The following is a 23,829-nucleotide window of genomic DNA, read 5'->3' as shown; positions in this document are numbered from 1 at the left end:
AATAAATTATTTTTCGGGACAATTTCTTTTCTTCTAACTATTCATATTTTTATTTAATAATTGGGAAAAGAATAAAATTACTTAGAATTGAACCAACAAGAAATTATTGACTTTACTACTCATTTTAATTTGATAGGATCGAAATCATCTCTGATTATATATATTTCATGGAAGATTATCATGTATGGTAGATGTCCCCCAAATTAATACATATAGAAGGAAACAAAACTATAACCTTTAGCCATAGTATTATCAATAAAACATATAGAAAATAAAATTGAACTTATGGCATCAAAATCTTTAGCCATAGTATTATCAGAAATTAATACATTTTTTTATAACTATATCTATTTTGGAGTTTTGAAATATTAGTATGTAGAGTTTATACCTTTCATATTTTCTTGGATTAATAATTAAAAGACACAACTCTTCACGTATAACCTTTTTATTCATAATTACTAAAACATCATAAATAATATATGAAAAATATTTTCAGGCCGATTTGAGACTTACATATTTTATATATCTCATTTTTGAAAAGTTGTAGTAAAACATATCATTTTCATGCATTAATGTGCAATACAAATCATTGACCAACTTAAATATTGAATTCTCACGAATTTATTTTCTGGAAAGAAAAAAAAAAAGTATGGGACACTGCTTATAAGCTAACTGTAGAGTGTATTAATTTTCCGACCATCATCAATGTGGGAAGAATTGGTTGGATTGATGGATTGGAGTGTATTTTAGTGTATACATAAAAGAATTGAGAGTTGTGTTTTCAAAAACAAAATTTAACAATATCGGTTATTTATCACATAATGCTTGAAATTATTCATGATCTTTTCTTAATCTATAAATAAAAAGATAATGTGTTTCTACGTAATTATTAAAATTAAAACTAACAAAAAAATACTAAATTGTATTTATACAAACCTGGATTAGACATGGATTTAGCCTGAAAAAGGCAATTTAACGCATTTATTAAGACAGATAAAGAGAGGAATATATATACATTTATTTAATTTTGTAGTGGCAACAATATTTAAATTGTGAACGCGTGGAGCCCTATGTACATTGGAAGTTGATAATAAATTCAGCATTGTAACTAAATATTTGTCAGTCGGCCGAACGAATTAAACGTTGTTTTCTAAGCTCAACAAATTGGAAGTCAGCTCTATCTTTTTATTTTTTATTTTTTATTTTCCAAAAGGACTCCAATTCTGGACGGCTAACTGTCTATTTTCCCCATATAAAGCGCTAAACAGTTGGAAAATCTTTAGGCTTCCTTCAAGTGTCCTGTTAGAACAGAAGCCAATAACTGGTAAGAACTAACAACACTATTTGGCTTGAATTTTAATTTTTTTTCTCCAAACCTTTTTTTTTCCCTTCTTGATTATTATGCATGATTGTGTCGGTCAGTAGAGGAGCCCCTTTTTTTTAAAGAAAAAAAAATTTGGGGGCAAAAGTAAACCATCTTTAATATACAGTAAAAAGGTTTTTTCCCAAAAAAAAGGAGATCTGCTGCCTATTTTGCTTTTTTACTTTATTCTTGTATGTATTTTATATATGAGCATTTCTGGAAAAAAAAAGTGCCGATAATTGCACAAGATTAGATTTATGGTTCAAAGGCGTTATTTTCATTATTGAATGAGTTAAATATTATCCTGTTTTAAGGAAGTCAAATGATGCATGCAATTGTTAAGACCGTTGTTAGCTAAAAGGTGATCATATTATTTACTTAAGCTCTGAGAGTAAGAAAAAGTAAAAAAGGAATCATCTTTCATGTCAAATTCTTATTCATTTAACCTCGTCTCTAAATAAATTGAAAGGCTTTGACTTCTTTTCAAATACCATAGATGGATATTAAATGAGGTCAAGGGAGGTAGAATAGTTTACAAACATTATTAATGACATGTCTTAGAGGACAGGTGGCAGTATTCAAGTCAAAAAGTATATATGGTTGTGTTCCTATTCCTTTGTTCATGACATAGATTTTATGACTGCCCCAAACATGAAGCAAAATCATAGTTTAATTTAGTTGGTTTACATTCGACGGATTTAACCGATTTAAGATTCTCCTTATCTATGAAAAAGTCTATTATCTGAAGCTGCAATTAGAGGTAATTTTCTTGTAGGAATGAACCATATGCAAAATTGTCAAAGATGCTCAGCTAATCAATGAATTTTGTTTTGGGTTTTCACTTTATTAAGCTAAGGATAATTTGACAATGACAACCCCAGTAAAATCTAATCCTATATTGCTGCTTTACACCTTTTTTCTTTTTCTTCGTTTTTGATGAAACAATATCTTCAAGCCTTGTATATGAATATCAAAGGGTGTTTTATCGTTTTTGATAAAGACGACTACTCCATCCTAGAGCAAATTAATCAAAGCTTGGTTTTCATATGCAAATCCCCGAATTCCTGCTTATTTTTGCGGTGGTGAAACATGTGGCAGGTTTAATTGCAGCAGAAATTTCAATATCCATGGCTCTCCACTCAGCTGCTGCCAAGCTCCCAGTGGTAGACCTTTTCGATGAGAATTGTAAGCCTGGAACTGCTTCTTGGGTCTCCAAATGCAACGACGTTCGAGTAGCGCTTGAAGAATACGGCTGCTTCCTTACACCTTATCACCAAGTTCCATCTCAGCTCCAGGATCAAGTCTTTAACTCCCTGCAACAACTGTTTGATCTTCCTCTAGAAACCAAGCTTCAAAACACCTCTCACAAACCTTATTTCGGTTACTTTAAACACCCCTCCATTCCTCTCAGTGAAAGCATGGGCATTGATGACCCTACCAGTCTTGACGGAACTCAAAGTTTCACTCATCTCATGTGGCCTAATGGCAACCAAAAATTCTGGTACGTATCGTCTCATCATGCATACCTACATATATATAAACATAAAATTGAGAATATTAGTCACAAAAGTTGTTACTATTTTGTTTCAGTCAAAATGTTCATTCGTATGCAAAGCTGGTATCCCAACTGGACCAAATGGTGAAAAAGATGGTGTTTGAAAGCTATGGTGTAGAAAAATACTATGAATCTCACATCGATTCCACCAGTTATCTTCTTCGGCTGATCAAATATAGAGTGCCCCATGAAGGGGAAACAATTGATAACTGTGGGTTTCCTCACACTGACAAGAGCTTCTTAACCATACTTCATGACAATCAAGTTGCAGGCCTTCAGACCAAAACTAAAGATGGCAATTGGATTTGTGTTCAGCCCTCTGGTTCAATGTTCATTGTCATGGCCGGTGATGCATTCTTGGTCAGTTCCTTTACTATTATAATTATTATTATTTATAATCAAGAAACCCCACCGACATAGAAAATAATAAAATAATCCTTGTTTGATCACCTGCACAACTTTAGTTATAGCAGTAAATTAGATATTTATTTAATTTGAAACAATAGATCTTTCCTTTTTTTAACAAGCATTTGTGATTTGACCTAAAGTTAAGAATTTGGATTTAAAATTTATTTAAATTAAATCATGATATGATTGAGAATGATAGGCATGGAGCAATGGAAGAGTACACTCAGCAACTCACCGTGTGGTTAAGGAGGAGAACAAAGAAAGATATTGCCTTGCATTGTTTTCATTTAGCGGTGAGACCATAGAAGCGCCGGCTGAGCTAATTGATGAAGCTCACCCCTTGATGTTTAGGCCCTTTCAAAATATGGACTTACTCCGACTCTATTCCCTTGATGATCTCCATAGATATGATCAGATGTTTAATGGTCAGGCCTAATATAATGTATAATTTAGGTAAAGTTGTATTATATTTCAACTTTTAATTATACATATATATTTCATTTAATACATCCTTTGGAATTTCTGTTATACATTATTCCTGAATTAAAAATGAATATTAGTTATATTAAAAATTTTAAGTTTTAATATTGGTGTTAACATTTTCTTCCCTCATATGATAATCTAATTGTACCAAATATATGGTGAAATGTCTTAATTAAACATAATATATAAATTAAAGGGTTTCTTTTAAGAAGTTATAAATACAATTACTATAATATCAATTATAAATATATTTACAGTCAATTTATCATTATAGATAAATAGGGGATTAAAAAATCTTTAGGAAGGATCGCAATTGAATTATAAATATTTGAGAGATCAAAATACGATTTTATCTTGTAATAATTTTATTATTTCATCATTTTCGAATAGATTAAATAATTTTTATTTTTATTTTTGAGTGATCAAAGTACAATTTTATATGTTAGTTTATAGTTGAATACTTTTATAACTAGTGAGCCTTTTTTATAACATCATTTCGTTATAACAACTACATGTCTAGTAGAATTGTTTTTTATGTTTTATTTTAACTCACTATAACAACTTTTCACTTATAAAACAACAACTATAGTTAATTAACGAAGAACATTCTTACTATTAAGTTCCCTAATTTAATATTCTATTATAAATTTAAAACATTATAAACTTATAAATTGATTACTTGAATTTAATAAGTCATGATAAATTAATTAATTAATTTGATTTTGATAATTTCTATTGATTAGTTGAGCTTGTTAGATTTATGAATATCACAATTAATCATGTGAAAGAATGTAAAATAAACTATGTATAAAAACAATAATGCATGCACCTATTAATTTTGTTGGTCTGATTCGCACTTTGTTTTATTGAACATAATTTTCACTTTTTCATTTAATAGAAATCTACGATATGAATTCTATGATAGATTTACAACAATGATCTATAGGTGTATATAGATTACCTCTCTATAATAGACAAATAGGACTATTATAGAGATGGTTAATTATAATTGTATTGGATAAAAAGTCTCCCTTTTTAACTATATTGATCATAGGCTTTATACCAATAATTATGAAGTAAAGATACAATACGTGTACAAAGAAGAAAATAAAGGTAGACAAAGCCTTGGTTGGGGGATAGGATTCTACAACTCCCTTCAATTAAGCCAGAATGAAATGGTTGTCTGTTTTCTTTTAAAAAAAGAGAAAATTATGATTTACAAATCCCACCCAACTATATTGGACTCCCTTTTTTATCTCTTAAATCAATTTAGTCCAGATTGGGCCCTGTTTTCCAATTTGATGTGCTATCATAATTTGAAAGCAAAAACTGAACAAGTAGAAGTTGCTACATAATAGCTCAATGCAACACGGGTAGAAATTCTTCCGGTGGGTGTTGTCATTAAAATTAATTTAACCCAAAATTGGTTATAATTTTATATAAGTTTAATATTGATTAGTTGGATTCGAAAGTAAACAGTTAACCGAATTTGATAAAATTTTGTAGAAATTCCATTAAAACACTCATCATTAACCGTTAAAATGATATTTTCCACGAGAATTAATCAACATACACCCAAAGTAATGAAGGAGAATGAGACCGAATCAAAGAGTAATTTGATAAATTTTTAATTGAAATAATTTATTTATTAAAATATGCATAATAATGTGATAAATATTAGGATGATGATTTGATATTGAATTTTAAACTCAAAAAATAATATTAATAAACTTATCTATTTGGTGAATTGAAAAATTAAGTTAAATTTTATAAGTGTTGAATTTATATTAAAAATTTATTTGGTAAATTAGTATATATAATTATCGAATATAATTATGTTATTTGATAAAAGTAAATATTAATTTTAAAAGATTATTTATTTTGTAATCTTATTCTTATTAATATAATAATTATATTATTTTGGATAGTTGTGGATCAATTTAAATATCACATTTTAAAAAATCATTTCAATTTTAACAAAATAAAATCAATTTAATATTAAAATGATTATTAAGCAAACTCAGGGTGTGTTTGATAAACCATTGAAAATGAAAATTTTAAACATTTAATATTTTAAATGTCTTTTATAATCATTTTAATTTTTACTCAATTAAAAATTTTCAATGAATAAGATAAATAAATAGCTAGCTACCGTAGAAAATATTAAATTTATTTTATTTTATTAAAATTAAAATAAATAATAAATAATCTTATAAAATCAATATTTATCAAATAATTTTCTAATATAAATTCAGTAGTAATAAAAATTTAATACTTAATTTTTTAACACTTAAAATTTCAATTTATCAAACATACTTCTAATATTATTAAATATACTTAATTTGCACTTAAATTTTCATTTATTTTTAATAATTTATCAAACCGCAGTCTAAAAACTCTAACTTAATATTTCATAGAAAAATATGAACAAACGAATCGGGTCATCGGGATTTAGACTGAGAAGTGAATCGAATTAGGGGGCGCTAGCCGCTAGGCATATCCATTATATAGTAGAAAAGGGGCATAATAGTAATTAACCACCAGGGTTGTAGAACGAAAACCCTAATTCGGCTCTTATAAATACACATACCTGGTAAATCTATCCAAGCCGCAAAGTGAAGTCCGCCCCCTCCTCCTCCTTCCAATTTCATATATGTTTTATTTTTTTTCATGAATTTTCATTAATACTTGTGTTTGGGCATAGCAGGGATTGTGTGTATCGACGTTGTGCAAACTTCAGTGCGCTATGTTCGAAAGAGTTTCCTGCAAAATCGATCTTGGGGAAGATGGGCAGTTGTGCTTCATTCTTCCGTTGATTCCTTTCAACAATCATCTTCCCCATATTCTAAACTTTTTTTTTAACCGAGATTTTCAAAAAAAAAAAAAAGAGTACTATCATTTCAGTATGATCCAACATGGCTTGTGATTTTTTTTCAATGTGACTTTTTTCCCCTCTAAGAATACGAGTTAATATGTTAATGGGTTATTTTTTTAATTTTTAGAAGTTGAAAATGTTTACAGATGCCGTACGGTTCTTGTCATTATAACTTGTTCTGATTTGAAAATGATGATCTAAATTTTGTTGATTCTTATAGTTTTATTTAGTTTTCAATGAAATTTTTCAGAAGGATTGGTTCCTTAACCATTATAGGACCACGTCTTTACTTTTGTTTCAATTATAAATGAGGTTGTTTAGCCATATAACAGCCACAAGCAATGTTACACATTGTTATCCGAGTATGCACATCCGTTGATATGAACAATAATGTACATGATATTGGTAATTCTGACGTTTGATGTTAAAGATGAATAATTGTTTCAAGATATGGTCATATTGAGAACAAGGAACACTTGTTGAAGTGGGGAGGATATATGAACTCCTGTTAAACATTGGAAATTTGATTAAATCAGCAACGGCTTAATTAAATAGGGGGAAAAAAACCGTCATTGGAAGGATTTACACAAGAATCTGTTCTTCTATCCTATGGGTATTGTTTATAACAAAGTGGGAAACACTGGAGTTGAGTTGTAATAGATTGTTGATACCCATAGCAAACAAATTAACAATACATGGAAAACTTGGAATTTTTCTCTTATAATTCCAATCCTTCATCAACTTGATAGCATGAGGTGTTCATTCTAACTCCACTGATGCTGTTCCTTGCAGCCATTAATCCATTGAGGGAAAGTCTCTTCTTTGCTCCTGGCTCTGGTCTTTGCTTTGGGGCACTATGAGATCTTAACTTGGCCTTGAATGATTGTGTCTTCGCCATGTAGTTTGGGAGGTTCGAATGAGGTCGTCTAAAATACCATTCTCCGCACACACTCAATGGTGTAGCAGGAGCAATAGGCGTCCTAACCGGATTAGCAAAACGAGGGGTGCTCTGAGCGGTGGAGAGCCTACATTCGTCATCCGCAAAACACCATTCAAAATCATCAACATTTTGGTGATGGGGTGTTGATGTTCGGGCAGGAACCGGACACAGAAGAGGAGATGAGGTTGTATGGGAAGCGAAGTCATCCCCGCATTCTGATAATGCATTAAGGTTGAACCTACGTGATCTTGATCTTGTCTTGAATGTATCAATTTCAACAATCTTTGGGCTGTCATCATGTGCATTGGTTTCCATCGATGCAGACAGTCTTTTGCTGTGGATTACACTTCTCGGTTCATCAAATCTTTCCTGAACATGAGACGACAAAAGGAAAAAAATTCAATAAAATCAGGTTAATGAAACCAGAAATTGAATGTCAGGAAAATGGATTGACAAAATGGTGCTTACAATGGAAGAGCGTGGCTTGTTTTCAAGACAACAGGAATGGTCCCTGTTGAAGGAGCGACGTATCCGCTGAGACCGAACTGTTGTTTGGGCTCTTAGAAGAGCTTGCATACTGTGCAGAGTTGCAATAGTCCTCTTTCTGACAAGATAGCCTCTAACCAGAGCTTGTAATCGAACCAGTCCTTTCAATGCTCTAAGTGCTTTCCGAGACTGAAACCCAAAACCCAATTAGATTCAACAAAGGGGTTGTAATTGTTAATTCAAAATTGCAATATTTTTTAGGAAAAAGAATCTCAAATTTAGAGCCATTATCTGGAAAGCCGGCAACTAATATCTCTTCAATAGCGGTCTACTTTATAGGCAGGAAGAATGAGAATTTTGGTCTAAGTCAAAAAGAGACATGGAAAACATAAGCTGCACAAGTACCGTTACATCGAGGAAATATAAAGAGTAAGAGTTAAGAAACCACTTTCTAATTACTCAAAACATAGTTTAGTTGGAATATTAAAACAATTAAGTTACTGTATAGACTGAAAAACAAAAGTGCTGTTTCATTTCATTACTATTTTGAATCTATCCAAAACTTATCTTTTATGGCAGACAAAGAAGTGAGGAACAAGAAACAACTCCATAACGCAGACCAAAAGATAAAAACATACCCAACAACATTCAGAAGGATAATCCGATATCCAGAATTTGAAAAATGCACTTACCAAATACCCTCTGAAGACGCTTTGAATTTTCACAGCTGCCCACCTTTCCCTCCCTCCACCAACCAAACTGGTTCGTCCATTACTGGTTAGCTTCACCACTGCCATTGCCGCCTTTGCTGCAGCCACGGCGGCATCAGCTGCAGCTGCGGTGGCAGCAGCCACAGCAATTGCATGCTTGTTTTGGTCTTTCTCAGTTTCAGCAATGTAGGATCTAAGCCAAGCAGCATCTGTAGTGGTGGAAACATTGCTTGGACTCTGAGTAATTTCACTGACACCTTTGCTGGATTTGCCAAAACTAAATCTTTTCCTCTCCTTTTGATCGGATAAAACAGATGAATATTGCTCTATCCGGTCTTTATCTTTCTCCTTTTTCATGCCCAATAACCCCTTCAGCCACCTTGCAGCTTTCCCCATACCAAAAACTAAGGCAACAACAAATAGTACCAACAAAAATTGTTCCTAAAGACAGAAACAAATCAAACTGAGGTTGTTAAAAAAAAAAAACAAAGAGAAGACAGCGTTCTATTTTAATTTTCTCAGTTTGTCCAGAATTTCAAGTGCCAAACACATGAGAGAAATAAACAAGCATGTAGGTAGCTAGTGAATCTTTATAGAGAGAAACGAAATAACATCGAAAGCACTCGATGGAAGACCCTTTCCAACCCACAATGGTGTTTTTACTTTTTTAGCAATAAAAAGGAACAAAGTAATGATCATAAAATTTAGAGAAAGAGAGAGAAGAAAGAAAAGGTGAGCTCTTTTCGAAGTTGGAATAAAAAACATGGGGTGTCTGCAACATCTCTAGAATCTTTACAGGTTGCAAGTAAAGAAGTGAGGAGGAAAAACTAAAAAATAACCAAAATCAAAAACATCCCCAAAACTTAAAAATATATGGATAAAGCTTGGATTTTTTTGAAAAAGAAATCTGACACAACCTCGTGATGAACTGCATTACAAGACAAAGAAAAAATAAAAGACGTCATGATTCATATTTATTACAAATCTATATGTTTCAAATAAAAGAAAAATGCAGACAACAAAATCTTCAAAAAAAACACACACACACACACACAAGTAATAATAATACTAATACATACGCTGATATAAGAAGAAGAAGAAGAAGAAACAGAGTCTCTCACCTTCTCAAATATTCAAAATTGGCGCCGGTTTCCCTCTGTCTCAAAGCTTAAAACTTTTTTTTTCTATCTCTCTCTCTCTCTGTAACTTTGTTGAGCAATGTGTATAATATGCGTACAAATCAAAGCTCCTTCATGTAATATTATATTATATTAAATACCCTTTATTTTATTAGACAAGAAGAAGAAAATCAAATGGCAATTCTTTTAAAACAAAACCGGACGCAAAAGATGCAACCTTTTTTTTTTTTGGGAGACTGAGCAAAGGATTCAGAGGCATTAAAGCAAAAGGGTTGGTTACTTGGTTTCTATTGCTATTACTCTTTTGTCTATAAATAGTCCAAAAGAATATATATAGGCATATATGAAGAAAATCTTCTTTTCTTCTGTTATTAGGTGAAGAAGAAAGATCTTTCAGTTTCCGTATCTTCTTTCCTATAATGATTTCTGGCTCAGTATCTCTCTGCTGCCATTGATTCTGCACAATATCTTTCTCTTCTCTCCGTTTGAATTAATGTATTATTTATAAAAAAGAATCAATAAATAATATATTGCATATAATTCTCTCAGAACAAGCTTTAAGGAATGATTCAATTAAATTTAAAATTTTATATTTGTTAAATTCACCTTAATAAACATATTTGTATTTAAAATCATTTCAAATTGTTTAAAAAGATAGTTTACCCACACTTAGGATTAAATGGGAGAAAATGAGAGAGGGATGGGCATTGAAGATTTTGAAAATTTGCTTTTGTGACAGCCAGGCCAATAAATAAGAGAGAGATGATATCACATATCTGTATAGTTAAAAACCTTCATAATCTTATCATTTAATTTCGCATCATTCTTTGGGATACAAATTAACAGTTTACTTATAATTTAGGGTGAAATTTGGAATGAGCTCTAAATCTAAAGCCTATTTATGTTTTTGGGTATTAAATATTAATAACTGATATTTACTTTTTTTTTTATTCCCAATATCTTGATATTTAATACAATCAACGTGAAGAATATAGCAAAATTGTGATGGTAGTGTTTAGCTTTTCTCAAACTTGGCTTCAATTTAAAATTTGAGTGGATAGGGATAGGGTAAACAATAAGAAATGTTAGTCCTTTAAAATTTGAAAAAGTGAAGAGTAATTGGAGCAAGATCACATGAATTCATAATGAATTGAAATTTTCCTTTTTGATTGGGATAAATGGGACTGACAAATAATAATTTGCTGAAGGTTTTGTCCTCTTTCTCTGACCATCTGAATTCTCACCGTATGTGCATTAATAAAATGGTATGTGCATTTAATTGCCCATATTGTCAGGTCCCTTCTCTTTTTATTACAGAAAGTTTGATTCAATCTTGAGGTAAAAAAGTTTTTATACAAGTTTACTAGATATTGCAGTTTAAAGGACTATAGGGGCTGAGTAACCTGAGTTGTAGGTTTAAGGTTGACTGGTTGTATCAAAGGGTATCTGTGAGTTGTTTTTGGAGCACCCTTTCTTAAAACTATAGGGTTCCTCAACCCCTATCCCACTGAATGCGGTAAAAGTAAAATGTATTTGACGAATTTTATTACCACCTCAATAAACAATTTGTTCATCGTTCCCAAATTTAAGGCAAAAGGATGAACCCTTTGCATTTGCATTGATTTTGGGATAGTTGTTGAAGAGCACAAGCAACAGAAACAATTACCATAGTAAAGTTTGGCAACCTATGCAATAAATGGTCCACCTCCTATCTACATGTATTATTATATAATATAATTAAAGTTATTCATTATCTAATATCTACCGCTCCCACTTAGGAACGATTGAATCAATAAAACGAACATTAAAATTGAGACATAAAACTCCCAAAAATTTGTCGCATGAAATAGCAAAATAAGACATAATAAGCTAATTAAAGACACGCACACCCCAAGTCACACCACAAGCATAGGCTAATACAAGAGTTCATTTGATAGAGTTTTCATCAACTTTAAACATCTATTTAAAAGTTAAAATTTTCTAATTAATTATCTTTCATATTTATCTCGCAATAACCTTCATTGACAAGTTCCTCAACAACTTAAAAAAATTTTAAAAGATAAGGATAAGTACTCAATCCTTATCCGAATAGACTGATAGCTTCATCAAGAAGATCGACTAAAGAGTTAGAGAGTCGTATCCGAACAATAATAATGTTTTGTCAAATATGTCATCATTTTATGCCCCACAATCTTCCAATGGCCCAAGCAAAAATTTATTCTCATTCTAACAAAACATTGAACAAGCAGCAACCAAACACCTAACAACTACCGTGATGGAAAATTTAAGAACCCATTGAAAATTTTATCCAAATCCAATTTTCAACTAGGAAAACTAGATTTTGACGAGCTTTTTTTTTAACTTCGATTTCAATTCCATTCTTACTCCAGTTTAAAATAAATGTATTATTTTTTTTAAAAAAAATTTATCTATTCTTTTCTATATACTTTACATGAAATAATTAATGTTGGATAAACTTCTATAATGAAAAACCCACAAATAAAGATGAAATCTAAATACGGAGAAGAAGTTGAGTAGAAAAAATGGTAAAAGGATTGAAAAAATCTAACAATTAAAATGTGCATTACAAGAGAAGAATGAATCGTGGAGAGGAGTGAAAAAAATGAAAAAGTTAAATTTAATTAAAGAAAAATTATTTTCTAAATTCTCTATGGAGATTTTTAGATTCTACAAGCGAATTAAAAATACAAGTATCAAAGTGGATCTAGTTATCAAGTTTAGTGGTAAAAAATTATATTATTCCTTCCTTTTCTTTGCTTCTCTCCTTTAAGACTATCTCTATTTCCGATTCTTTCCTAACCAAACTTCTAAATCATTATTTAAGTTCCACTGCTTTTACAAAAGTCTCCCTCCACCAACTAATGACAAAAACATTATGTTATAAACATAAAAGTTTAAATTAGATCTCCTATCTCTCAGGAGAATTTGTTACATGAAGTTTTCGTACCACTTAGCAATGATCCCCTCTAACCATCTTAAGCCATGTCAACATTATTTTCAACATCAGTCAAACTAGTCCCACAATTAAGAATCTCCCCAATTAATGATCCAACACTTGTAAGCCCCGTCCTCCACGTATCACTCTGATTCGCACATGAAAAGACGGTGAAGAGAATCAAAATCTCCTAATCCATCAACTTATTTCATCTCAGCTATACCCTCATACTTCTCTCACTTGCCCCTTTCCTTTTCCATTCACATGATTATTTGGAGAAAGATTTAACGGAAATTTAAGGTTTATTGAGAATTTTAACAATGATTCATTAATTAGTGTATTTACTACCAATCTAAACCAAAACAACACCAAAGGTGTTTTGAGTTTTCTCAGAATACCTGAATTGTTCATCTGTATTTTGTTTCTATTATTTCGATTGAAAATTTTTAACCTTATCATCATTTTAACCAAAATGATCCAACTTTTTATTTTAAAGTTTAATGGTGGTGAAGGAATCAAAGAAATGCTTATTTTTATAATTTTAAAAAGTGAAAATGATTTTGTCATGTAAATATTTTTAAATTATAAAGGAAGAAATAATTACAAAATTATAAGATTCACATAAATTTATAATAAAAGGGTGATGATGTATTAATCATAGAGTACAGTCACTTGTCGAAAAATTAAAGTTTTGTAAGAAAGTGTGTATCTTCTAATGTATAATATATACTATTTTCTTTAATACAAGACAAGAAGTAACAATCGGTGGCTAACTATAACTAACCAACTGATTTATTAATTGTTAACTATAACTAACCTTTCCTAACTAACTTCTGTTCATCTAATCGTTATAAGATTTTTCTAATAAAAATTCTAATTATTTACCATAAATACATCAAATACAAATCCAAAATTATATTTATAATAGTGAAAAAAATGCATGAGGATAGGATTGGAAAGAAAGTAGGTATGACAAACAAGGAGTGTCTACAGGGAAGTAGAATGGAGAATGTTAGGAGGCCAGAGGGAGGGGTTTCATCAACCATGTTCCTATCTGCTAGAAACAAGCAAAAGTAGGTTCAGTTTCACCACAACCCAACATGTTGAAGGATGATGATGACTAAACAACCTTGATGATGATTCTCAGATATTGAGTTGTTTTCGAAACGTGTTCTGATACTTAAATCAGTGGATGAAAGAATGGATTTTAACTTGAAAATCTTTGCTTAATCGATGTTGGAGTGAGAGCAACTAACAGCAAGGTTCAACAAGAAACTTGCTAAACAAGGATCGAGACTTGCGGTAGAAACAAAAGAAAAGAAATCAAAAGAAATTTTAGAGTAAAGCTAAAATAGAGAGCATGTGGATGAAATCTTGATTGAATTCATTCAAAAAACTAAAAATGGCATAAAGCCAATACATAAACAAGTTTACAACTTGACAAAACAGTAGGTTAACCTAATCTCAACTTACTACCACTAAGTAACTTAGTAACTTGAGCTAATTAACTTGTACAAATGAACAAAGCTGATTAATCAGCTCAATCACCATCAATTTTACATCAAAGATAAACCTAACATGTTTAAAATTGAACTAAGTTACATTACATAAACTTAGAATACAAAATGAAACAAAAGCATGCTTGCTAGCGTGATGAACTAGCAGCTTCTGCATATGATGGCCTCGACTGTCTTGGTTGCTGCATGCTGACCATGCTTCAACACTCCTCCTTGGTTAGCATGTTGCAAACTCCCATCTTAGCTCTCAGATGTTGAAACTTTGAAACACTGAGTGCCTTTGTCAAAATATCAGCTAATTGCTCTTCAGAACTGCAATGAACCAGTTTAATAACATGAGCTTGCTCTATTTCTCGAAGCGCATGAAGCTTGATATTAAAATGTTTTGTCCTCCCATGAAAAACAGGGTTCTTTGCAATTGCAACAGCAGATTGGTTATCACACATTATCTCTATTGCTTCACTTTGCTCATGGTTAATGTCTGTCAAAATTTCTCTAAGTCATATGGCTTGATTGACTGCTGCAGCAGCAACCACATATTCTGCCTCTGCAGTTGGCTGAGCTACTACTCCCTGCTTGTTTGAGCTCCAGCAAATCATAGCAGTGCCTAGGTTGACTTTTTGCAGCTCGAAAATGACTTTCATTTGAACAATGCAAGAACCTCGAGAGTAGACTCACAGTATACATTATGTCAGGTCTAGTGGCGGTCAAATCATCCAACTAGACTTCTGTAGGTTGTTTCACAAACCTTTTCATGCTTGTCTTGGCTCGATAGCTTTTCTCCAGCAACAACTGGTGTGTTGGTTGCTTTGCAATTCTCCATTGAGAATTTGTTGAGAATCTTCATGGCAATGGTCTTCTAACTTAGCCAAATTCCTTTCTCAGCTTGTGTTACTTCCATACCTAAGAAGTAGGACATTAAACCCAAGTCTGACATATCAAAATGCTGTTGCATTTTGGCTTTAAAATTGACCAGTAACTCTCGATCTCCTCCTGTCACCAATAAGTCATCGACATATAATGAAACAATGAGTTGAGTTCCATCGTTTGTCGATTTAACATACAGAGTTGGCTCACTAAGACTCCTTTTGAATCCCAAACTGGTCAGATAACCATCAATTCTGTTGTACCAGGCCCTTGGGGCCTGTTTCAAGCCATACAAGGCTTTGTTGAGCTTGTACACCATTTCTTCTTTGCCAAGCACCTTGAAACCTTGAGGTTGCTCCACATAAATTTCCTCTTCAAGGTATCCATTTAGAAATGTTGATTTTACATCAAGTTGATGTATCATCCACTGCTTTTGAGCTGCTAAGGCAACTAGCAGTCTGATGGTGTCGAGTCTGGCCACTGGTGCAAAGGTCTCCAGGTAGTCTGATCCATACCTTTGACTGAAGCCTTTCACAACCAATCTTGTCTTCAACTTGTTTAAGCTACCATCAGCATTGTTTTTAACTCGATAGACCCATTTGACACCAATAATCTTCCTGTTTGTTGGCCTTTCAACTAGACTCGAGGTCTGATTCTTTTCAATCATTTTGATTTCTTCAATCATTGCCTGCTTCCAGCCCTCCTGGCTTTCTGCTTCTTCAAAGCAACTTGGTTCAACAATGGCCACTTGTGCTATTTCATAAACATCAGCCAGTGATCGAGTGCTTCTGATTGGAACATCATCTACATCCATTTCAGATGTGTTTTGATCATTTTCAACTTGATCCAACACAAGGTCATTAGCCACTGCATCTGGTTCAGCTTTGTCCCAATTCCAGCATCCCTTTTCATTGAACACAACATCTCTGCTCACCAGAATCTTGTTTGTACCAGGTTCTAGAATTCTATAGCCCTTTTTAACTGTGCTATAGCCAATTAGGATTCCTACTTGAGCCCTTTTATCTAGCTTACCTCTCTTCACAGCTGAAACTTGTGCATAGCAGAGACAACCAAAGGTTCTAAGATGAGCCAATGATGGCTTAAATTCAAACCAGGCTTCAAATGGTGTCTTCTGAGCTAGGGCCTTGGTTGGGGGCCTATTTGGGAGGTAGACTGCAGTGTTAACTACTTCAGCCCACAGAGTTTTGGGTAAATTCTTCTCAAACAAAAGACATCTTGCCATATTCATCAAGCTTCTATTTTTTCTTTCACTTACCCCATTCTGCTGAGGTGTATACACATTAGTCAGCTAGTGTTTGATGCCTGCTTCTTCACAGTAGGCTTGGAGTTGAGCTGAGGTATACTCAGTTCCATTGTCTGACCTTAGTGCTCTAAGCTTGCAACCAGACTCAGTTTCAACAGCAGCCTTATACTTGAGGAACACATATGCAACTTCTGATTTCTGCTTCAGAAAATAAATCCAGCAGTATCTTGTATAATCATCAATAAAGAGAATAAAGTACCTGTTCCCTTTGAGAGACTCAGTCTTCATTGGTCCACACACATCAGTGTGTACAGGTTGCAGCTTCTCTGATGCTTTCCATGCTGTGCTTGTAGGAAATGGTAATCTTGCCAATTTTCCTTGTTGACATATTTCACAAAGCGCATCATTCTTTACTGAATCGATGAAGTTTTCAGCAAGCCCTTCATTGGCCATCCGAGCTATGGATTTGTAGTTTGCATGTCCAAGCCTCGATGCGAGCACTGAGTCATCGATGGAGGCTATATAAATTTGAATGTAAGTCATTTGGCCAGTCTACTTCAAAACATTTGTTAGTCATAGTGACTGTTATGAGCATTGATCCACTCGGGTAAAAAATTTGGCATTCTTTCTCCTTGAACACAACTGAGTAACCTTTCTCAAGTAATTGAGTTATACTGAGAAGGTTCCTATCAATTTCAGGTACCAAAAGTACATTTGAAATGATTTTGCTACCTGTAGGGGTACAAATCAACACATCTCCTCTTCCTTCAGCATTTATGAACTGACCATTTCCAATTTTCACATTGGTTTTGCAGGTTCTGTCCAAGGTCTTGAAGATAGTTGCATCTGGTGACATGTGGTTTCTGCAACCACTGTCTAGAAGCCAGCCCTTTGAACCCTTCTTCTGGTTTGCTGCACATGACACAACAAAAACTTGTTCTTCTCGATCACTGCTTTCTTCAGCCACTCGAGCTTCAACCTTTAGTTGTTGAAATTGATTCTACCTTGGTTTGCTTCTGTTCTTGCAAACCTTTTCAACATGGCCCTTCTTCTTGCAATCTTGGCATATTGCATCTGGTCTAAACCAGCATCTATCTTCTGGATGACCAGCCCTTTTACAATGTCTGCAGGGTTGGTTACTGCTACTAGCAGCATCAGGCTTAGGCCTATTTTTCTAGAACTTTTTGCCTTTATGAGCATTGATGCTCAAGGCTTCTTTAGTTTTGGCTTGAAAAGCCCTTTCTTGGTGCTCCTCTTGTCTGCTGGCTCTTCTTTGCTCTTGTGCATACAAGGCATTGATCAGCTCAGTTAAGGAGATAGTTGTCAAGTCCCTTGAGTCTTCGAGGGATGAAATTTTGGCTTCATACCTCTCTGGTAAAGTAGACATAACTTTCTCAACTATTCTAGCTTCATTGAATTGCTCTCCAAGGAGCCTTATGCTGTTTACTACAGCCATAATTCGGTCTAATTACTGCTTGACTATTTCTTCCTCTTTCATTTTGAGATTTTCAAAATCCCTTCTCAAGTTGAGCAGCTGTTGTTGCCTTGTTCTCTCAGTCCCCTGAAACTCTTCTTTCAACTTGTCCCAAGCCTCCTTTGGTGTTTCACAGGCCATGATCTTCATGAAGATCACATCTGTCACACAATTTTGTATGCATGACATGGCCTTGTGCCTTTTTGTTCTTTCACCAGCATGTTGCCTTATTTGAGCAACAGGTGGATTTGCTCTGAGAGGTGCTGGGTCAGCATCTGAGTTAACTACTTCCCATAGGTCGAATGCTTGCAAGTAAGTCCTCATCTTAACTGCCCAAATGTTGAAGCTCTCTCCATTGAAGACAGGTGGTGAAGCTGGTGAAAAACCTGATGAAGCCATGGTGCCTCTTGTTGAGTTATAACAGGTCCTCTAAGAATGTAGCTCTAGATACCAATTGTGGGAGTGAGAGCAACTAACAGCAAGGTTCAACAAGAAACTTGCTAAACAAGGATCGAAACTTGCGGTAGAAACAAAAGCAGAAAATCAAAAGAAATTTTAGAGTAAAGCTAAAATAGAGAGCATGTGGATGAAATCTTGATTGAATTCATTCAAAAAACTGAAAATGGCATAAAGCCAATACATAAACAAGTTTACAACTTGACAAAATAGTAGGTTAACCTAATCTCAACCAACTACCACTAAGTAACTTAGTAACTTGAGCTAATTAACTTGTACAAATGAACAAAGCTGATTAATCAGCTCAATCACCATCAATTTTACATCAAAGATAAACCTAACATGGTTAAAATTGAACTAAGTTACATTACATAAACTTGGAATACAAAATGAAACAAAAACATGCTTGCTGGCTTGATGAATTAGCAGCTTCTGCATATGATGGCCTTGACTGTCTTGATTGCTGCATGCTGACCATGCTTCAACAATCGATTCAAACCAACCAATGCAGAGTGAGTTCTTTACGTTAAAATAAGCAAAGTACTAAAGCAAAGTCATATGATTATAATTTAGTCCGTCACATAGATTATATTTTTTATATAATTAAAAACATTACTAAACTGTATAAAAAAAGATGATTAAACGTAAACATTAAAACAGACCAAAAGATTATAAATGATGATTGATATCATTTTCCCAATATTTTGGCCTCTGAAAGGGTCTCTCTCTCTCTCTCTCTCTCTCTCTCTCTCTCTCTCTCTCAAAGCCAAAGCAAAATCCTTTGGTAGGATCTTTTATTTTTCCTTTTCTAAATTATATATAAAAAAAAAACTTTCTTTTCCCTGCTGTGAGAAAATGGGAAAGGTGGCAATTGGAGTAGCGGTGGTGTGTGGGATAGCAGTGGCAGCGGCCGCAGCGGTGGTGGTTCATCGGAAAACGAAGAAGTCAGGAAGGTGGGTGAAAGCAATGGAGATACTGAAAGAGTTTGAAGAAAAGTGTGGGACCCCGATTCCGAAGCTGAAACAGGTGGCTGACGCCATGATTGTGGAGATGCATGCTGGCCTTGCCTCTGAAGGTGGCAGCAAACTCAAGATGCTCATCAGCTATGTTGACCATTTGCCTACTGGGTATTTCCTTTCCTTTCCTTTTTGTTTTTACGTTTAATTATGCATTCACCTGATCTGTTTTGTAACTCTTGTTTGGATTTTATCACCAAAGATCAATGCTTATTCATATATTTGCTAATATATGCATCTACGTAAAAATGCCTAAAATTTTTTTTGACTGGAATCAGTTATTATGGGGTGATATGTTGTTTAAGACTGATTACGTTGTTGGATCACGTTCATGGTTTCTACATATTTGCACATCTAAAAAAGCTATGCTCCACTCCGGAGACTCTTCTCTACATGGTTGGGTTGGATGAATGACATGTTAATGTACTTTTTGCATAATTTTCTAAGATATTAGTTGATTAAATTTGAGTGTAATATTAGGAGGGAGAAGGGATTATTTTATGCATTGGACCTTGGTGGAACTAACTTCCGCGTGCTACGAGTGCAATTGGGAGGGAAAGGTAGAGGTATTGTCAATCAACAGTTTGAGGAGGTGTCAATTCCTCCGAGTTTGATGACAGGGAGTTCTGATGTAAGTGCTTCTGCTTTTCAAGGAACAACCGGAACCTGGTTGAGGCATAATAAGTTGTCCAATTTCTGACTGGTGGTGTTGATTTCAGGCATTATTTGACTATATTGCAGCAGAACTTGCAAAATTTGTAGCTCAAGAAGGCTCAGATTTTAAACAAAGTCCTGGTAGGCAGAGGGAGCTTGGTTTTACCTTCTCATTCCCTGTGATGCAATCCTCCATTGCTTCTGGAACCCTTCTTAGGTGGACAAAAGGCTTCTCTATAGATGACATGGTCACTACTCTTTCCCTCAGACTCTCTTTTCATACTTATTGTTGTGCATTTAATCGTTTTTATTTTTAAGGGTTTAGACGCTTGCCCCATTATTTTGTCTCCTACGAGTTGCGTTAACCAGGGCAGCAATTCAATATTCAACTGTACCACTAGAACGAACATTACTGCCTTTTGGGTTTTTTACATATAATTGATTAATGCAACTTATCATTGCATTTTCTTTCTATCCTCATCTTATATCTTTTTACTGCTCTTGGTTGCTGAATGCAACAGGTTGGCCAAGATGTGGTAGCAGAATTGGCCAAAGCCATGGAAAGACACGGCCTTGACATGCGTATTGCAGCTTTGGTAGGTTTATGTTATAGCTTTTTTTTTCAATTGTTATAGGACCTTTATATACTTTAATTTGAGCTGTGAACTTGATATATATATATATATATATATAAAGAATACATATGTTGCTGTTCATTACTGTTTCTTTTCCCCATAGTGTCTTATGGCAACCATTTTGATGCCAGGTCAACGACACTGTTGGAACACTAGCTGGGGGTAGGTATAACAACAATGACGTTGATGCTTCTGTGATCCTTGGTACTGGATCAAATGCAGCATATGTGGAGCGAGCACATGCCATACCAAAATGGCATGGTCTACTTCCCAAATCAGGAGAGATGGTTAGCTGTGTTTTCTTTATACATATATATTATAACTCTCCTATAGCTTTGAGACTGCTTTTTCTTTCATGATGTCACAATTAATATCAATGAGGATATCCATCTAAGTTTGAAACAAAACTGTTTAATTTAGCCGTAGGATGAATACTGAAATGGTTGTTGATATTTGGCTGAAGGTTATCAATATGGAGTGGGGTAACTTTAGGTCTTCGCATCTTCCATTATCAGATTATGACCATGCACTAGATACTGAGAGTTTAAATCCTGGTGAACAGGTAAAGTGCACAACTTCTTTGCTTTTCGGGTCCTTTAGCTTTTGACATAATTTGTATACTTTTAATTTATCCCAGATTTATGAGAAGGTAATAGCTGGTATGTATTTGGGAGAAATTGTCCGCAGAGTTTTGTGTAGGATGGCTGAGGAAGCTGCATTTTTTGGTGACACTGTTCCACCAAAACTTGAAGAGCCATTTATATTGGGGTAATTTCCTCTTGCTATTTACTGATCTGTTCCTTTTCAAAATTTTCTTTTCTTGGGTATTTGTTTTCCATATGCACATGGTTTTCCTTTACTATTTTCGCAATGAGAAAATGGGTATCATACATTTTGTTTGTTGTGCAAAGAAAGGTCATTCTATAGGAACTTATTGTGGGTGAATAATTTGAACAACTTGGAAGTGAATGAAGAACCAGTAGCCTAGGTTTGAGTCAGTATATACCAGGTTTTGCGCATATCATCAAATGAAGGTGTATTCCTTTGTAAGAGCTGAAATAACTTTTTTCTGATTCTGTGCTTATTTCTTTGAATTCATATATTTCCCAAAATACATTTGGTTTGTGTGACACCAAATAATGTATTAAGTTAACTGCTGCTGCTAAAGTATCCAATGCACACCTGGTTAGACAGGTTATCATATGTGGATGGTATTGTCAGAAAGTTGTCTTTCTGCCTGCAGTCCAACTGAGATGTTGTGACTGAGAAAAAGAGAATTAAGTAGCTTCGAAAAGACGTGCCCATTCAATGATGTTATTTAGGTTGTACAAAACTATGGCTAATCCCGGCAAAATATTTACAAGGTCGACCTGTCAAACTCTTTTGTTGGATGCAAAAGGGGAGCACAAATTTAGAATTGCTAATCCCGGCCGCCTCTTTTACCCCCTAGTGGCATAACTGATTTCCTTTTACACTGTCAAATAGAAATTAATTGCAAATGAATATGATTTTCGTTCTACTTGCATAAATAGGTGTGCTTTTTGAAGTGGTAAAGAAATGTTTTCATGCAGTAGCCTTCGATTAGAGGTCATGGAAGGAGGCATATTCACTTCTTGCTGTTATATTTCAGAAATTTTATCAGATATATTTTGCCTTTTCTATACTGAAAGATGGGCTCATCAAAGTCCCGCACAATGGTAATATTTGAGCTTGGGTAACATGTAGGACACCTATCATGTCAGCAATGCATCAGGACACTTCCCCTGACCTCAAAGTGGTAGCCAGTAATTTGAAAGATATTCTTGAGGTATATTTTTAACCTTTGTGAAATTTCTCCAGATGTTATTGTTGATCGGCAAAACTTGGATATTTGGCCTTTTCTTCTTTGTTTTTGTCCTTCATATCATGTAGACCTTATCTGGTAATCTGATTCTTTTCGTGGACTCGGGTTCCGAAACTTGTTTATATCAATTTTTGTATTCCAGATATCAAATACCTCCCTGAAGATGAGAAAGGTAATTGTTGAGCTCTGCAACATTGTTGCCACACGTGGGGCACGTCTTTCGGCTGCCGGGGTACTAGGGGTTCTGAAGAAAATGGGGAGAGACACAATCAAGGGAGGGGAGAAACAAAAAACAGTGATAGCTATGGATGGTGGACTGTACGAGCACTATACGGAATACCGCGAGTGCTTGGAGAACACCCTAAATGAATTGGTCGGAGAAGAGGTATCTCGAACCATTGAAATTGAGCATTCAAATGATGGTTCTGGCATTGGAGCTGCTCTTCTTGCTGCTTCCCATTCGCAGTATCTTGAAACGGATGAGTCCTGAGAGCAGTAAGAAGCCGGTTCTGCCATTCTTTTGAAGTTGTTTGTGAGAAATCTTGGCAGTTCTATCCGCATTCCTTTTCCCGTTTTAACCTGGGGGATTAGCCATTTTATTCATTTCTCATTTACTTGAGGGCATTAAATAATTGCTTGTAGTTGCAGAGGATGAGGTGAGGCAGATTAAATGTATAAATGCAGGACCTGGAAGCATGAACTTTCCACTTCGGCCCGTGCCTTCATTCCATTCACCATTTTTTTTGTTTCGTCTGATTTTCAGTACTCACAAGTGCTTACTGTTTACTGTGTAGGAATGAAAATAATCGCTTTTGGAACTTTAATCATGGAAGCATATTTGTTTCCTATATACTTGAGTGGTAATAAATCTTGCCCAATCTCAGATATTGAAATAGTGGTATTTGAAAACCTTATATATATATATATATATTTGATAAAGTAGTGATTCGAAACTCAAATTATTCTTAGAAGTGAACATTTAATCAATAGGTAAGGTTACATAAAAAAATAAAAATACCAAAGGAAAAAGTCTTGTATCAGTGTTTCCTTCTAGCCTGAATATATAGTTGTGAAAAACAAATGAAAAAAATAGTATGAACAAGAATGAAATTAATATATAGTTGTGAATACAACACTTAATAAGGTTTATTTGACCTCAAAAAAATCTGGAAAAGAGCCCGCAATTGG

The 23,829-nt window shown here is 34.0% G+C and overlaps 3 protein-coding genes and 1 non-coding gene across 6 annotated transcripts; 3 read left to right on the top strand and 1 right to left on the bottom strand.

Annotated features, from left to right (window-relative positions):
- The first annotated feature begins 1,224 nt into the window (after nt 1–1,224).
- Nucleotides 1,225–3,854, top strand: LOC105770670 (2-oxoglutarate-dependent dioxygenase AOP2). 2 transcript variants are annotated; one of them, XM_012591983.2, is made up of 4 exons: nt 1,225–1,324; nt 2,462–2,864; nt 2,954–3,278; nt 3,526–3,854. In XM_012591983.2, the coding sequence occupies exons 2-4, from the start codon at nt 2,491–2,493 to the stop codon at nt 3,760–3,762; spliced, it is 936 nt and encodes a 311-aa protein (XP_012447437.1). In that variant the 5' UTR covers nt 1,225–1,324; nt 2,462–2,490; the 3' UTR covers nt 3,763–3,854. The 2 variants fall into 2 exon arrangements, with proteins under 2 accessions (XP_012447437.1, XP_012447436.1); XM_012591982.2 differs by lacking the exon at nt 1,225–1,324 and having other exon boundaries at nt 1,783–2,864.
- Nucleotides 3,855–6,509: 2,655 nt separating this feature from the next.
- LOC128041502 (small nucleolar RNA snoR135) lies at nt 6,510–6,655 on the top strand. Its single transcript, XR_008196521.1, has one exon. It is a non-coding gene; the product is annotated as a small nucleolar RNA snoR135 (small nucleolar RNA).
- A 527-nt stretch (nt 6,656–7,182) lies between these two features.
- On the bottom strand, nt 7,183–10,438 carry LOC105770464 (protein IQ-domain 26). 2 transcript variants are annotated; one of them, XM_052630543.1, is made up of 4 exons: nt 9,942–10,438; nt 8,803–9,748; nt 8,093–8,299; nt 7,183–7,993 (listed from the first exon to the last, which is right to left on the bottom strand). In XM_052630543.1, the coding sequence occupies exons 2-4, from the start codon at nt 9,214–9,216 to the stop codon at nt 7,403–7,405; spliced, it is 1,212 nt and encodes a 403-aa protein (XP_052486503.1). In that variant the 5' UTR covers nt 9,217–9,748; nt 9,942–10,438; the 3' UTR covers nt 7,183–7,402. The 2 variants fall into 2 exon arrangements, with proteins under 2 accessions (XP_052486503.1, XP_012447131.1); XM_012591677.2 differs by having other exon boundaries at nt 8,803–9,261.
- Nucleotides 10,439–19,256: 8,818 nt separating this feature from the next.
- LOC105771256 (hexokinase-1) lies at nt 19,257–23,511 on the top strand. Its single transcript, XM_012592673.2, has 9 exons — nt 19,257–19,620; nt 19,990–20,140; nt 20,229–20,411; nt 20,685–20,759; nt 20,930–21,085; nt 21,262–21,360; nt 21,436–21,566; nt 22,524–22,605; nt 22,784–23,511. Exons 1-9 carry the CDS (start codon nt 19,349–19,351, stop codon nt 23,129–23,131), a joined length of 1,497 nt encoding a protein of 498 aa, XP_012448127.1. The 5' UTR covers nt 19,257–19,348; the 3' UTR covers nt 23,132–23,511.
- Nucleotides 23,512–23,829: the final 318 nt, after the last annotated feature.

Source organism: Gossypium raimondii, chromosome 5, assembly GCF_025698545.1.
Source record: "Gossypium raimondii isolate GPD5lz chromosome 5, ASM2569854v1, whole genome shotgun sequence".
In the NCBI taxonomy this organism is placed as follows: Eukaryota; Viridiplantae; Streptophyta; class Magnoliopsida; order Malvales; family Malvaceae; genus Gossypium; species Gossypium raimondii.
Note: the sequence above shows the minus strand (reverse complement) of the source record. Positions and strands in the feature narration are given on the sequence as shown.

Coding starts and splice junctions, on each gene's coding strand:
- LOC105770464 (XM_052630543.1), bottom strand. CDS start 9,216: ATGGGGAAAGCTGCAAGGTGGCTGAAGGGGTTATTGGGCATGAAAAAG. Junction 8,300..8,802: donor GCGTCTTCAGAGGGTATTTG/GTAAGTGCATTT, acceptor TTTGGGTTTCAG/TCTCGGAAAGCACTTAGAGC. Junction 7,994..8,092: donor ACAAGCCACGCTCTTCCATT/GTAAGCACCATT, acceptor TCTCATGTTCAG/GAAAGATTTGATGAACCGAG.
- LOC105771256 (XM_012592673.2), top strand. CDS start 19,349: ATGGGAAAGGTGGCAATTGGAGTAGCGGTGGTGTGTGGGATAGCAGTG. Junction 20,141..20,228: donor TGATGACAGGGAGTTCTGAT/GTAAGTGCTTCT, acceptor TGTTGATTTCAG/GCATTATTTGACTATATTGC. Junction 22,606..22,783: donor ATTTGAAAGATATTCTTGAG/GTATATTTTTAA, acceptor TTTGTATTCCAG/ATATCAAATACCTCCCTGAA.
- LOC105770670 (XM_012591982.2), top strand. CDS start 2,410: ATGCAAATCCCCGAATTCCTGCTTATTTTTGCGGTGGTGAAACATGTG. Junction 2,865..2,953: donor AATGGCAACCAAAAATTCTG/GTACGTATCGTC, acceptor ATTTTGTTTCAG/TCAAAATGTTCATTCGTATG. Junction 3,279..3,525: donor TGGCCGGTGATGCATTCTTG/GTCAGTTCCTTT, acceptor TGAGAATGATAG/GCATGGAGCAATGGAAGAGT.